This window comes from Zootoca vivipara, chromosome 16 (assembly GCF_965207765.1).
Source record: "Zootoca vivipara chromosome 16, rZooViv2.hap1.1, whole genome shotgun sequence".
Classification (NCBI taxonomy): domain Eukaryota; kingdom Metazoa; phylum Chordata; class Lepidosauria; order Squamata; family Lacertidae; genus Zootoca; species Zootoca vivipara.
Window position 1 is genome coordinate 21,438,946 of NC_142599.1, and position 16,341 is coordinate 21,455,286.

General features: G+C 48.5%; 1 protein-coding gene across 1 annotated transcript in view; it reads right to left on the bottom strand.

Moving 5' to 3' along the window:
- Window positions 1-16,341, bottom strand: part of RBM19 (RNA binding motif protein 19) — a 102,099-nt gene that overhangs the window by 63,864 nt on the left and 21,894 nt on the right. Inside the window, exons 17-21 of the mRNA XM_035098192.3 lie at window positions 12,113-12,258; window positions 11,329-11,389; window positions 8,756-8,835; window positions 8,212-8,267; window positions 6,518-6,634 (exon numbers count right to left, since the gene is read on the bottom strand). Of these exons, the coding sequence (XP_034954083.3) occupies window positions 6,518-6,634; window positions 8,212-8,267; window positions 8,756-8,835; window positions 11,329-11,389; window positions 12,113-12,258 (460 nt within the window). The remainder of the gene's footprint in view (window positions 1-6,517; window positions 6,635-8,211; window positions 8,268-8,755; window positions 8,836-11,328; window positions 11,390-12,112; window positions 12,259-16,341) is intronic.

Here is a 16,341-nt window from a genome sequence, read left to right on the forward strand (position 1 = left end):
CTGACCCCTATGTTTTCCTCCCTTATGGTTTTTGAGTTGGGCCTTTTAAAAAATGAGGCTGCATTTAAAACTTTAAATGTAAATTGTATTTTAATCTGTATTTTAACTAATGGTTTTTCTTTTTTATGTCTTATTGCAATTTTACTGGTGTCAGCCGCCCTGAGCCCGGTTTCGACTGGGAAGGGCGGGGTATAAATAAAAATATATCATCATCATTATTATTATTATTAGCAGCCAAGACACTGAGATCCAGCTCCGAGGGCCATCTGGCGGTTCCCTCATTGCAAGAAGTGAGGTTACAGGGAACCAGGCAGTGAGGGCCTTCTCGGTGGTGGCACCCACCCTGCGGAACATCCACCCATCAGATGTCAAGGAGATAAGAAACTATACAAGCTTTAGATGACATCTGAAGGCACCCCTGTATCAGGAAGTTTTTAATGTTTAAAGTTTTATTGTGTTTTTATATACCATACATTGGAAGCTGCCCAGAGTGGCTGGGGCAACCCAATCAGATGGGCAGGATACGAATAATAAAATTATTAATATCATTATTATTAAAAGCAGATTACGTTTCAGCCACCTGATGATGAAGGGAACTGCCCACTAACAGTGCTGCAGCCTTATCTGGATTGAGCTTCACTTTACTGGCTCTCATCCAGTCCATTAACGAGGCAAGACATTAGTCCAGCAGACCGACTTCCACACCTGCAAATGTCAACATAACCGTGAGGCTGGACTACTGCATACCCTCCAACATTTCTCCAATGGAAATAGGGACGCCCCATTGCATAATGGTGATTTTACTATTTATACCCCACACAGCTTACTGGGGTGCCCCAGCCACTCTGGGCAGCTTCCAACATATATACAAGACGAATGCCTCGTGCAACGAAAAACTCGCAAGACGAAAGCATTTTGCGATCTTTTTGTTGACTCTCAAGACAAATTTTTCTATGGCTGTGCTTCGCAAGACTGGTTTTTTTTTTTTTGCTTTGATTTGTTTACATTGAAAAACCGCAAGACGAAAATTTTGCAATACAAAATGACTCGCAGAACGAATTAATTTCATCTTGCGAGGCACCACTGTAAAAACATAATACAGTGGAACCTCGGTTTATGAACACCTCGGTTTACAAATTTTTGGTTTACGAACGCCGCGGACCCATCTGGAACGGATTAATTCACTTTCCATTACTTTCAATGGGAAAGTTCGCTTCAGTTTATGAACGCTTCAGTTTATGAACAGACTTTCGGAACCAATTGTGTTCATAAACCGAGGTACCACTGTAAAACGTTTTTTTAAAACCCTTTCCCTATACAGGGCTTCCTTCGGATGGCTCGGGGGTCAGATAACTCCATAACCTCCAACATTTCTCCAATGAAAATAGAGACGTCCTAAGGAAAAGCGGGACATTCCGGGATCAAATCAGAAACTGGGACGGCTTCTGTAAATCTGGGACTGTGCCTGAAAAATAGGGACACTTGGAGGGCCTGCTACTGCAATGGGCTGCCCTTGGGCCTGGTTTGGAAGCTACAGCTGATGCAGAACCTGGTGGCCAGACAGCTGATGGGGCACATGGCTGACCCCATTGCCAGAATATTTGCACGGGCTGCCCATCTACCACCAATACAGGTTCGAGGTCTTGTGTTAATACAAAGCCTGAACAACTTAGGTCCAGGATACCATAGGGATCGTCTTAACCATTACATGTCAACTCGATCACTGAGATTATAAGCCAGTCCTGTGGAATACTCTGCCAACAGATTTTCTGCTTTAGTCTTTAAACTCCTGCTGAAAGCTTTTCTATCACCAAGCTTATGCATGGGCAGTTCAGAAAACATCTGTATGAAACAGTTACTCGATACCTGATTTTTAAATGTTTACGTGGTTTTTAATGGTATAGATATACCTCTGTTGTAATCGCTGAGATTTCTTTTCTGATGAACAGCGGCCTTCGAGCATTTTAATAAATAAATAACAATAAGCGTTTCGATATCTTAAGCAAAGCAACATTGGTCTAAGCTACGGCTACCTAAACCGCCAAACACAGCTGAGCAATTATTTGTTTAAGAGACTTAGATGCTGTCCAATGACAAAAAAAGATCTCTGGGTGTATTTCAGCAGAAGTTAAGAACGCAATTAGGTAACAAAAGACACAGACCATAGAATCGAAATGCAGTATGAAAGCCAGCAATCACAGACTGCACACGCAGCGCTTAATAACAGCAAAAGGCAGAGGTTTTCACAAGAGTCAGAAATTTTGCAAATCCTTAAAACTCCAAATAAGCAAATAAAAGCAGAATAAAGTACCAGCTGATATTACCTGGAGCCATGCACAAGCAAAAGAAAACCTGGTTCCCCTCCCCCCCAATACCAACAGAAACCCAGGATAATGGGAGTGAGATTCCCGGGGTTGCTGTGGCTAGGTCCCATACAAACTTCGCACATGCTCTCACCATGAGAATACTGTATAGGAAGTTGCCTTATATCAGGGGTCAGCAATCTTTTTCAGCCGTTGGCCGGTCCACCATCCCTCAGACCATTTGGTGGGCCAGACAACCATATATTTGTTTTTTGGGGGGAGGGGGGATGAACGAATTCAGATGCCGCACAAATAACCCAGATGTGCATTTTAAATAAAAGCACACATTCTACTCATGTAAAAACACCAGGCAGGCCCCATAAATAACCCAGAGATGCATTTTAAATAAAAGGACACATTTTACTTATGTAAAAACATGCTGATTCCCGGACCGTCCGTGGGCCGGAGTGAGAAGGCGATTGGGCCGCATCTGGCCCACGGGCCTGAGGGTGCCGACCCCTGCGTTATATCAAGCTAGACCATCATTGCTCCATCTAGGTTAGCAGTGTCTACACCAGGCGTCCCCAAATTGCGGCACTCCAGATGTTTTGGCCTACAACTCCCATGCTCCTTAGCTAACAGGACCAGTGGTCAGGGGTGGTAGGAATTGTAGTCCAAAACATCTGGAGGGCCGAAGTTTGGGGATGCCTGGTCTACACTGATGGGAAGTGGCGTTCCAAGGTTTCAGGCCAGGGATCTCTCCGAGCCGTATCGAGAGATGTCATTAGGGGTGGAGCCTGGGATCCTCTGCATGCGAAGCAGATGCTCTAACACTGAGCTACAATGGCCCTTTTCCTGTCTCGTCCTCTCCCAAGTTTTCAGGGTTCCCGATTAAAGGGGTGATTTCCAAGCCCATTCAGCTGAACATGGGTAGCGTTGTCCGGCAGACCTACAAGCTCAATGCGTGAAGTTTCAAGGGGGGAGGGTGTGGCACGCAGGAGGGTCCCCAAACATCCCATGCTGCTCCATCCATTCAGAGCCCTCGCACCAGCCGTCATCCGCATTTTAGGTCAATGGGCACAGTTGGATTTTTGAGATGATGCCACGGGGGTGCCACCCACTCTGGTCACTTCTCTCACCCACTCCTGTACACACACACACACACACACACACACACACACACACACGCGGACCCCACCCCCTGAGACAGAAAAGAGAGAAAACGCCCACAGCATTCACTTTTGTACAGATCTGAGCAAGAGCCTCACCCGGAAGAGTTAACCTGAGCCTTGAAAAGCGCATAGAGCTGAAAGATGAAGCGAGAAAGAGCGCCATTCTTCCACCTTCCTCCTTCAACGCACTGCATTTTCCAAGTTTCGCTCTATTGTATTTCGAACCAAATATCCTTCCCCTTCCTTTATGTTGTTTGTATGCTGATAAATGATTTCCCCACCCCACGCCCCACCTAAAAATGCTTTGGGCTCATAATAAACCATTTAAAGCACCTGGAGAACCTCCTTTGTTCTTTAAATCAGGTCAAAGCACTTGTCAATCAAGCCGGGCATTGATAATTCTGACTGGCAGGGGCTCTCCAGAGTTTCAGGCAGAGAAGGGTCTTTTCCTGTCACCTGATACCTGATCCTTTACCCTGAAGATGCCAGGAACTGAACTGGGGTCTACGTGCAGAGAAAGTGCCCTGACATTGAACCATGACCCCCCCCAACACCCTAGTGGCTTTCCTCCCTGGCTCCTAAAATAACCTCTGGCCCCAAGGACTACATTTTCCTGCCTCATTCATTTCTCTCTATACTAGGCCTGCACTAGAATCGTGCTGAGTCCCAAGGTTCTAAACGTGGGATGGGGACTGAATGAAGCTTCTGCTCCTGCCAACTTTGCTCTCTTGCCTTTGGCTGTCCCTTACTCGGTGGGGGGAGGGAAAGGCACTCTGCACATGCTCAGAGGAGCCCTTTTTTGCACGCCGTGAACCTAGTCAGACTAACTGGTGGTTAGCCAGGGGAGCAAGCAAGGAAGCAGCCAACACCCCCTGGTTCTTCTAAAATGGGACACTGGTCAAGCGCTTTAACCCCTCATTCCCCAGTCCCAATGTTTTTTTTTCCTCTCTCTCTCTCTCTCTCTCTCTCTCTCTCTCACACACACACACACACACTCTGCAAGACTACTGCTAACTCCTGGCCACAAGCAGACATTCAAAGCAAAAAAGGGATGGGTATATGTCACTGTCATGCAAAAGGGAAGGACTCTGCCAATGCCCCTCTCGGCTCATTGCGCAGGGGAGCCTTCTCCCCCGTCTTTCAGAGCAGGCAGAGCAGTCAAAGGGCACAGCAGCCATCACCAGTCCTTCGGCCCTCACTCAGTTCAAAATGCAGCAGTCATTGCAAAAGAGACAGAGAAATAGTCGCCCTCTAGGAAATACAGGAGAGAGAGAGATTTGATATCAGTCCTGAATTTCCTTGGGTTTCACATCTGCTGAGACAAGAAGACTGAGGCAGTGGGGCGAGGGGCGCTGGTCTTTGTATTTTAAGCATGCACTCAGAGGTCCACGAAGAAAATCAAAATCAAAACCAAGCCATTGGGTGAATTCTAAGTCTTCAGCATTTACACACCGTCAGCACAGGAACAGCAACCTAAAACTAAAAAAATTAAAAGATGCTCTGGAGGGTGAGAAAACGGCACATGCGTTTTTGGTCCGCCGAGATGCTCTGAGCCATGCTTGTGGCCTTTGAGGAGAGGGGCACCCTTTTCGCTCCGAGCTGGGAAGCGAAATCCTCTGTCCGCTGTGTGCTCCCTCTCCCTCTGCCATCTCGCCCCCCCCCCCAAACTGCTAATTTGTAAGCTTGCAAATCCTGGTGGGGAAATGAGAGTTTCCTTCAAAAGAAATAGAAAAAATAGCGAGTGTCCACAGAGCAGAGTAAATGTCTCTCCAGCCATTCGCAGCATCAACGCAGGGGGTGCATCCCTGGCCCAGGCCAACAACCATTTCTAAGGATGCAGGTTAAGGCAACAGACGCCGGCTTCTGCAGACACACAAACCTTGCTTTCTCCCACCTCCACCTGACCAGAGCCTTTAACCTCCAAGGGCAGCTATCAATGCCTAGCAAAAAGCCTTCCAGGGAGAGCTTGAGCTCTCCTCTCCAGCAAAGGCTAAGAGTGCCCCCTGGCGGTCCGGCAAAGGAAGAGCAGTTGGTACCCACACAACCCTTTTATTCACAGGGATATAAAAAGCATAGAACGGCAGGCTTGTTACGAGTTGGGAGGGGTCCCCCAGAGGTCATCCAGCCGAACCCCCTTGCAACGCAGGAATCACAACCTGCGGCAGCTGGTGCCCACTGGGACTGGTGGGGCAGCAGGCAGGGAGGTGGACCCAGAAGCAATGACCGATGGCAGAGCCATCTAATGCTAGCTTTGTCCCCATCCTCCTCCCTGCTCAGTTCCAGAAAGGCATAATCGAGATGCCCCGAATTAGGCCAATGGGTCCATCTCCCTCAATATTGTCAACACTGATCGGCAGCAGCTCCCAAGGACGTCAGATGGGTGGCAGGGGGAGGGGGGCCTCTCTTTTCCAACCCAGCAACGGGGTCTCTTCCAGACTGTTGTAAGGGAGCGACAGAAAGCCAGGGGGTGCAGAGGTGGAACGGCGTATCATTGAAGATATCGTAGCGGGTAGGGACCCTGAACTTGATTCCACAACAGGCTGCTGTAGATCACACCCACCCCACCACCCCGTGAAAGGCAACCCCCCTTTGTTTTCAGCCAGTTCAACTTGGCTAACGAAAGCCAAAGCTCGTGCCCTTTGCTAGTCCAGGGTGCCGCAAAAGCCAGTGAAAGAACACAGGCGGGAGTCCGGAGAGAGGAAAGAAGTTCGTGATAGCACTGTACTGAGCCAACTGAACAAGAACAGCATATAACTTGAGGGGGAAAGAAGAAGGCAGGGGTGTAAGTCTGTCTCACTCCAGGCCTTGTTCATAGCAGGAATACATTCAATGAAACATATAAAGACAAAACTCCCTCAGGACTACGCAGCCAATCAGAGCACACTATGTGAGGATCATGCCGCTGATTGATTGCTAAGCAACACCTGCACTTGCCCCGCTCTGTGCTAGTTGACTTTAACACCAACAGAATTAACCAATCCCTACAGTTGCACTTCCAAGACACGGGGACATTGAATGTGGCTAAGAGAAATACCTCCTTACCTGAAAAGCTCTCGGATTTCTTTCACGGTTGCCTGGAAGGGGATATTACGCACCAAGATCTTGGAACTCTTTTGCTTCTTGCCTGTTTGCTTCTTCCGGGCCGAGACCGCAGCTGACCTGGTGGATCAAAAGAGACAGGGGTGAGCTCATCACCCCCCAGGATCTGCCTTCTCCCTAACTAACACGAGCTTTGGTCAATGTCGGCACTGCTAATTTTCCTCGGGGTGCAAGGATGTACAGCTTTGCTCCAGCCCAGATCACCACCCTGGGGTGAAGCGGCAGCATAGGGTACATGCCAAAGCCAGCTGGCAAAAGATGCCCAACTCCACATGTCTATCAAATACAATGGTACCTCAGGTTACAGATGCTTCAGGTTACAGACTCCGCTAACCCAGAAATAGTACCTCGGGTTAAGAACTTTGCTTCAGGATGAGGACAGAAATCACGCAGCGGCAGCAGGAGGCTTCATTAGCTAAAGTGGTATCTCAGGTTAAGAACAGTTTCAGGTGAAGAACGGACCTCCAGAACGAATTAAGTTCTTAACCAGAGGTACCACTGTAGGAGAATCCACTGAAAGGTTTCGGCTCTTGGGAACTCCTGATATGGATGCTGGCGGCTGCCAGAACCTCAACTACCCACAAACGCAAAAACCTTACTGGACTTGCAGCTTTCATGTTGGTATAAAAATATGTGGAATAATAATAATAATAATAATAATAAAAACAACAACAATAATAATAATTTTTAAAAAATTATACCCCGCCCATCTGGTTGGGTTTCCCCAGCCATTCTGGGTGGCTCCCAAAAGAATATTAAAAACACAATAAAAAATCAAACATTAAAAACTTCCATATACAGGGTTGCCTTCAGATGTCTTCTAAAAGTCAGACAGTTGTTTATTTCCTTGATATCGGATGGAAGGACATTCCACAAGGAGGGTGCCACTACCGAGAAGGTCCTCTGCCCGGTTCCCTGTAACCTCACTTTTCGAAGGGAGGGAACCATTGGAGCTGGACCTCAGGGTCCGGGCTGAACGATGGGGGTGGAGACGCTCCTTCAGGTATACTGAGCTGAGGCCGTTTAGGGCTTTAGAGGTCAGCACCAATACTTTTAATTGTGCTCAGAAACGTACTGGGAGCCAATGTAGATCTTTCAAGACCGGTGTTATGTGGTCTTGGCAGCCGCTCCCAGCCACCAGTCTAGTTGCTGCATTCTGGATTAGTTGTAGTTTCTGGGTCACCCTCAAAGGTAGCCCCATGTACAGCATATTGCAGTAGTCCAAGCGGGAGATAACCAGAGCATGCACCACTCTGGCGAGTTCAGCACTAGCTGAAAAAACAACATAAAAGGCCTACAAGACCTGGGGGGGGGGGGAGATGCTGTTTGGTGGGGTTTGATCTCATATACAACAAACACACACAGAGAGAGGACTCCCTCTCCATAGTGCAATGTGAAATTAAGTCTCTCCAGGATATACTGCACTGCGAGGGGGGGGGGTTGCACCTCTATTATGTTTATTGTATTGATTTGTTCAATTTACTTCAATAAAATTGGGGGGTTTGTTTTTGTTTTTAAAGCAGAAGTCTTAGTTTGGACAAGGCCAGGAGCATGTTTGGATTCCTGCATTGCAGGGGGTTGGACTGGATGACCCTTGGGGTTCGATTCTAGGTGCAACTCCCAAGCCAGGAACTTACTTGACAGCTCTTTCGGAGATCTTCACTTCCAGCTGATGACCATCCACAGAGCAACCCTGTAAGAAAGCAAAGACTGCTAAGGGGGAAATTCAAGAGACCTCCAAGTATAAGACACCGAAAGCCACCTTATATCTAGAATCAGACCACTGGTCCATCTCGTTCAGTATTGTCTACACTGACTGGCAGTGGCCCTCCAGGGTTTCAAGGCAAGGGCCCTATCTAGAGAGACCAGGGATTGAACCTGGGATTTTCTGCATGCAAGGCAGATGATCTACCACTGCACTATGGCCCTTCCCCAACTTAGGAAGCAGCCTTACACCAGGTCAGATCATTTGTCCATCTACTCCAGTACTGTCTACTCTGACTGGCAGCAGCATTCTCAGGCAGAGAACGGTCCTTTCTTGCCACCTGCTGCCTGGTCCCTTTTAAACTGGAGGGGCCAAGAATTGAACTCGAGACCTTCTGCACCCCAAGCAGGCACTCTTTAACAAGCTACAGCCCTCTACTCTCTGCATGTGGAAGAGAAAGAGGCAATCGGCATTACCTGCAGCTGTTTGAGGGCTTTCTGAGCATGCTCTGGCTTCTTGTATTCCACAAATCCAAATCCCATGGAAAGGAGCGCTCCTGGAAAAGAAGCGCAAAAGGTGTTGGGGGCGCTGGAGGGGAGAGAAAACATTACCTACCAGGTATAAAGGTAAAGGTAAATGGACCCCTGACCATTAGGTCCAGTCGTGACCGACTCTGGGGTTGCACGCTCATCTCACATTATTGGCCGAGGGAGCCGGCGTACAGCTTCCGGGTCATGTGGCCAGCGGGTGAGAGCGGCGCGAGATCCTGGCCCTGCCGGGAAGACCTCAGCCCCGGACATGACTTTCCCTGACTGGCAGCAGCCCGGCAGCAGGCTGCCTCTTGCCCCCAGCAGCAGCAGCAGCTGCCCAGCCCGCCTCAAGCTGCTTAAAGAGCCGCCCCGCCGGCCACGGCGCGCCCAATCAGCCTGCGTCCTGGCCGGGCTGCTGCTGCCACCGCCGAGCTGTGCGCCAGGATGCGGCTCCTGCCAGCCCCGATCCCCTTGCTCTTTGCCATGCTGCTGCTGGCGGGAGAGCCCTGGGTCCGCCAGGCGTCAAGCCGCGCCGCCACCTCAGCACAGCAGCAGCAGCCGCCCCAACGGGTGAGAGCGGCGCGAGATCCTGGCCTTGCCGGGAAGACCTCAGCCCCAGACATGACTTTCCCTGACCGGCAGCAGCCCGGCAGCAGGCTGCCTCTTGCCCACAGCAGCAGCTGCCCCAGCGGTTCGTTTAAACGTGCTCCCGGTAACTCCTGAGGGGATCCAAATGAGCCGGATTCCTACAGCCTCTGCCGTTTCGTTTCTCCCTCGAAAGAATCCCAGGCTCTGCGCTTTATCCCCTTGCGGAGGTGCAGTTCCCGGCAGCACTTTTAAACGAACCGCAGCGCCCTGAAGAAGAAAGTGCTTCCTTCGAAGGCCACAGCTTCTGCCGGCGGGAGCTGCTTCGGGCCAGCAGCAGGCTGATCGGGCGCCCGAGGTATGAACACCCCCCCCCAATAAATAAGCCCGGCAGTTAAAAGTAAAGGCCCTACGCGCTCTTTTTTTCTTCTTCCCTTGCCGCCGGGGGACTGAGCAAGGTGGGCATGTAGGAGGCGAGCGCCAGGGTCGGCGAAGGAGGCGGCAGCCAGGCACACCGGATCAACTCCAAGCAGGGCGGGCAGGCGGGCGGGTGGGCTCGGTGGTGGCGGAGGTGATTCGGGGGTCGGGGAGCGGCGTCGGGAGCAGGAGGGGAAAGCAGCTGGCACCCTCTGGGCGCGCTTGCATCGCTCCGTGCTCGCGAAGGCATCGGAGCACCTCCGCAGCTGCGGCCCAGGCCTCGGAAACCTCGGTTTACACTTCCGGTTTATGATGGTTCGTAAACCGAAAATTCGTAAACCGAGGTGTTCGTAAACCGAGGTTCCACTGTACTGCTGGTTGTACTGCCACTGGGGTTGGGTGGGGTTGCTTTGTGCAATGCCCTCCCTGGCAAAGTGCATCTTTCTCCCTCACTGTTGACTTTCAGGAAGAATCTCAAAAACATCCCTGTTTACCAAGGCATTTGACAGCTCAAATATCTTGTTCCTGGCAATCCTGTGGACCAGTGTCTTTATAGCACTTTTAACCATTTCTAGATTTTTAATTTCACCTTAAAGAATGTTTCATTCTTGGTTTCTTTGCTGTCTTTGGCTCCTTCAGGATGAAGGGCCATATATACACACTGAAATGCTAATACAGTGGTACCTCTACCTACGAATAACTCCACTTACGAATGTTTCTACTTACGAACGGAGCTCCGTCCGCCATCTTGGATGCGGTTTAGATAGGATTTATTCTACTTACAAATTTTTAGATAGGGTTGCTTCGACTTACGCATTTTTTCTCCCAACGCATTCCTATGGGATTCGACTTACAATTTTTTTCTACTTACGAATGTGCGTTCGGAACGCATTAAATTCGTAAGTAGAGGTACCACTGTAATAAACAGCATCAGCTTCCTGCAACCAATTGGAAGCCGCACCTTCATTTCCAAATGTTTTGGAAGTCGAACGGACTTCCGGAACGGATTCCGTTCGACTTCCAAAGTATGACTGTATTGTTTTATGTTTTTATATTGATGCAAACTGCTGTAATAAGATTCTTATGACACAACAAAATGTATTCCCCCCCCCCTAAAATTATAAATAAAATAAGTCGGTGCTTTTTGTGGCAGTACTTGCTGGTACCAAATAATGTTGCCCCTTTTTCTGCTGCTCATGGCCTCCATCCTCCTATAGCAATCCTTTGACCAAGATATGAGTTCCAGCACCTGTTTTTTTTTCACCAAAAGGGGGGGGGAACGCACCCTAGAGCGGTTTATGACAACCTGGACTACAGCCGCCACCAGCCCCTCCCAGCAGAGCCATTTTGTACCTCAGCTCCCACTAGGTCCCAGCCAACATAGCCATTTTGGACTACAACTCCCACCAGTCCCACCTAGCTCATCTTTGCAAGGGGGGTGATGGGAGTTGTAGTCCAAAGCACACCTAGAGGGTGACAGAATACCAAGGGCTAATTAATCGGACAAGAGGACATACCAGCTTTATCTTTCTTCTTTGAGATGGCGCAACTCTTCACGGCTCCCACCTTGGAAAAGACCTGGAAAGGAAAAGTTGTGCACTTCTTAGTTTAACCCCAGAAAGGGGAAAAAAATAACAATTTGCAAACCACCCAGAAACAAATGCTAAACTTACGCCACATTCCAGTATATTTCTGGAAGCGGCTTTTCCTTCACGTAAAAAAAAAAGCTCAGATATAATGCAGACAACTAACAGTTAGGAAAACTGCACGAAAACAGAAGAGACTGTCGTGTGAATGCAAAGTAAGAGGCCAGAGGCCCGGGGAAGAAACATAATGCACTCAAGCCCATAGCTGCCAAGTACCCCGTATTTCCCGGGAAACCCCCATTTTTCCTTACCGTTTCCGGAGGTCTCCCGTTCCAGCTTCTCTCCCGTTAATTTCCCTTATTTTTGTTCCTGTCGGCGGCCATTTTTCTGGTGCCGCTTTGCCCATCTATGGGCACCAGAAAATGGCCGGCGCCGAAAAGTCGCATCTACGCATGTCCGGAAGTGCGTAGACGCAACTTCCAGTGTCGCTTTGCCCATCTATGGGCACCGAAAATGGCTGACGCCAACACCAGAAGTTGCGTCTACGCACTTCTGGACATGCATAGACGCGACTTCTGGCGCCGGCCATTTTCTGGTACCCATAGATGGGCAAAGCGACACCGGAAGTTGCGTCTCCGCAGCTGTTGCGCAGCTGCCGATCTCGGATTTCTCCGCGGGGTACTTGGCAGCTATGCTCAAGCCATCAGACACGCACCTCTTGTAGAGTCTCCTCTGTAGTGACAAAGTTGAGGTTCTTTATGAAGAGTGTGCACCCAGGAATGCTTTCCTCTTCTTCTTCTTCGTCCTCCTCTATTTCGGCTTCCACTGGCTGCGTCTGAGCTCCTTGGCTTCCACAATCACCTGCAAAATATCAGGCAGGATCACAGCCATCACCACCCAGCAGGCAGTCACTCAGATTGAGCTTGGATTCCCCCCCTCCCCTAAAAAGTGGGGACATTATAACAAGCTTTCAACCCGGTGGTTAGTCAGCACTGCAGTTTGCCCACTTTTTCAGGGACTCAAAACAGGCAGGTGGCACAACTGAGCAACGACACTCCTGAATGTCAAAGAGGATTCCGCACGCCACAATTGCGGAATTTGTTCCCATGTGACGTTGTGACGGCCCCCAGCTTGGAGGCTTGGAAGAGGATGAGACACATTTGTGGAGGGTAAGACTAGACAGGGTGCTGCTACTAGACAAGGGTGGCAGTCTTCTGCCTCCACTGTTGGAGGAAGCATTTATTTATTTTATTTCTTTAATAAAATACACACACCCCACTTGATTTGCAAAAAGAAAACGCTCAAAGCGGTTTGCAAGAGGAAGAAGAAAAATGAAATTATCAGTTGTTGTTTTCAAAACTATCTAAAACCGGGGAGGGGTGGTGGTGGTGGTTAAAATCAAGGCTAAGTGGATTAAAACACATGTAACTACATGTCTGGATAGGTTGGTCTAAACCAGGCATCCCCAAACTGCGGCCCTCCAGGTGTTTTGGCCTACAACTCCCATGATCCCTAGCTAACAGGGCCAGTGGTCAGGGATGATGGGAATTGTAGTCCAAAACATCTGGAGGGCCGAAGTTTGGGGATGCCTGGTCTAAACAAAAACATTTTAAGCGGTTGCAAAAAGGAGCACAGGGAAGGCGCCGGCCTGATTTCAAGAGGCAGGGAGTTCCAAAGTGTTGGTGAAATACTGATTTCTTACAAATGTGGAATGGGCGTCATGTTGCTCCTGGTACAATGCCAGCTCTTCAGACAGAAGAGATCCCAAAGGTAAACTGCCCCCGAGTTGTTAAGAGGTTTATATACTAATAGTAACACCTTGAACTTGGCCCAGTAGCAAACTGGCAACCAGGGCAGGTCTGCAATATGCTGACAGTGTCTCACTCCTGTCAGCAATTGTGCACTAATTGCTGCTTCCAGGTCAAGTACGGGGGAAGCCCCACAAACTTTTTGGAGCGAGGTAGAGAAGCACACTGGGGGCAAGGGGACCACGACAACCCTTCTTCCTCTGCAGCAGCCATATTTGGCCTTCAGTCCTCCAGATATTTCTGAACTACACTTCCCAGCATCCTTGACCACTGGACTATGCTGGCCGGAAACAACGTCTGGGGGTGTAAGGCTCAAGAAGCCCGCTCTACACACTTCTGACCTGATGCATCCAGGCTGAACATTTGCAGGGCCCTTCTCTGTGTGTTTAGCCCCAAAGCGAGGAACCTCAGACCCAGCACACACACGGCAAGATGCGAGATATTTAAAAACGCAGTCAAACCAACGATGCATGTCTTGCTAGATAGGCACACGGTAGGAGCTGATGCTCACAGAGTTTTCCTGCAAGTTTGCTAGAGAGAACTTTGTGAAAGACACTCCCACCGTGCCCTAACAGTGGGAGGGCATAACTATACAGTGGTACCTCGGCTTACGAAGATGATCTGTTCCGCAGCACTCTTCGTAAGTCGAAGTCTTCGGTTGTCGAAGCACTTGTTCTGCGCATGCGGGAAGCGCGATTTTGCGCTTCTGCGCATGTGCAGAGCACGCGCGCAGCGATAAATCTTCCGGGTTTGCCGACTTCGGAAGTCGAGTCATTCGGATGTCAAGGTACCACTGTATGTAGCTTCCTACCTGCCTGGGCACAATCTCTTTCTCGTCTCTTTTCACCAAGCCAGAAATGTGAAAACATCTGCATTGGAGCTCAGGCTCCATCTCTCTCAAACAAGACTAAAGCATGTTTTTGTAAACGAACCTGAACAAAGCAGCAGTTCTTATTCGTCAGCAAATATTCTGAGTTGGTAAATGTTATTTTCACCTGTTGCAACACTCTTTATGTGAATATTGTTTTGTGGGGAAGGAAGGGGGGGGGGAATACCAGGAGAATCCAGTCTGCCTTAAAGCATCCTGGATTACTAAAAGGCTAAAACTAGCCTATCTAAGCTTCCTTTTAAGCTGCAAAAGGGATGGTACTCTGCTGATCTCACAAACATGAGGAAGGAAGGATAATATCTAATAAATATATTAGATATCTAATAAATATATATATAATAAATATATAATATATATATAATAAATATCTAATAAATATATTCTCTCCTAGAATCTATTCAAATCCCAACAGGAAATTTGTCCCTGACCTTTGATAATGCTTGAAGAGTATGCAGCTACGTAGATACAAGCCTACTGCACAAACTAGTTGGGGGGGGGTTCCCTTTGTTGCTCCACCCACTTTTGATTCTGGCCCCGCCCACTGCTGGAATGTGGCCCCCAGGAGGTCTCCCAGAAGGAAATGCAGCCCTCAGTTTGGGGGGGGGGAGTCCCCCCTTGTTTAAAGCCAGGCAAAAAAATCCTATTACAGGCCTTTTCTAAATGGGGGGGGGACCCTAGGGAGGCAGCGAATTAGCAAACATAGACATTCACTTTGTTGATTCTCTGGAAAAGAAACCAATTAGAGCCATGGGGAATGAAGGACCCCCCCCCCACACACACCATCTACCGTTTCCACAATAATAACAAAACGAAGTCAGCCTCGCAGAGTTCTTTTGTAATCAGACGGAGGAATTTACTGCCACTGTCCCCCGGGTGCCAGAGGCTGGAAGCGGAGACCCTTATCGGCCGCGAGCAGATTTCTGAGGGCCGTGGTGCTAAAAGCCCTTTATCTAGAGGTGAGGGTCCTGGGTGTGGGGAAAGGGGAATTTGCTTGCCGGGGGCCAGCGTGTGGAAAGGACGTGTGGCTTTGCCTCTGTGCCTCCCTTCTCCTTTGGGAAAGAGCACATACAAGCAGGAGATGGGATGTTTTTAATATTGGGGGGGGCAGAGCGAAAGTTGATAAATGAAAACAGAGGAGGGTCACGTTGCCGAAAACAGGGCATCTGCAGCAGGGATGGAAATTAAAATCATAAGAAGGAAGAGATCCCTGCTTCTAGCAACTGGTATTCAGAAGCATCGCTGCCTCCGACCAAGGAGGCAGAGCATCGCCCTCATGGCTAGCAGCACTCTCCTACACAAATTTGTCTAATCCTCCTTCTTAAGCCATCCAAGTTGGGGCATCCTGTGGCAGGGAGTTCCACAGTTTAATTACGTGCTGCGTGAAGAAGTACTTTTAACACACAAACAGGGCCTGCCGACCACAGATTTGCTGCTCCTTCTGCCCTCTCTGGCAGAGTCACCCAGGAGGTGGTCAATGAGCCTGGGTTGTACCCGACCAAATTCACACCGAAAATAATGGGCCTAGGTTAGGCCCTATCGGCAGCATTTTTTAATTTCATTTATTAAACTTCTTCACTGCCCTTCATCCGAGGATCACAGGGCGGTTTCCATATAAAAACACAAAAATACGTAACATAGTAACAAACAAAAACAATACCACACCCCCAAACCCACAAATTTAAAAGGCTTTGGTAAGCCATAGGCCTGTGGAGAGGAACACAGCTGAAACTCGGAAAATAAGAATATCGTTGAAAAGTGCATTTATTTCAGTAATGGAACTTAAAAGGTGAAACCAATATATGAGATAGATGCATGACATGCAAAGCAAAATATGTCAAGCCTTTTTTGTTGTAATTAATTATTATTTGTCATTAGGCAGGTCAATTATAAATGGAATGGAATTAATTAAATGTAATAGCAATGTTTATTTTTGTATTATTGTAACTATTTGTTTTATTACTGTGGAATTTCCAAAAGAAAGCATTTGAAAAAATTAAAATAAAAAATAGTAAGTTGCATTACTGAAATAAATCCACTTTTCGACGATATTCTAATTTTCCGAGTTTCACCTGCATACCGTATTTTTCCGTATAACACTAGGTTTTTTCCCCTAAAAATTAATGTCCAAAATTAGGGGGCGCCTTATACACGGATAGTGCTGAGGGTGGATTTTCTTAAATCTGAGTCCCCCCAAAATATGGGGCCCTTTTATAGACGGAAAAATAGGGTAATTAGGCCTGACGCCTA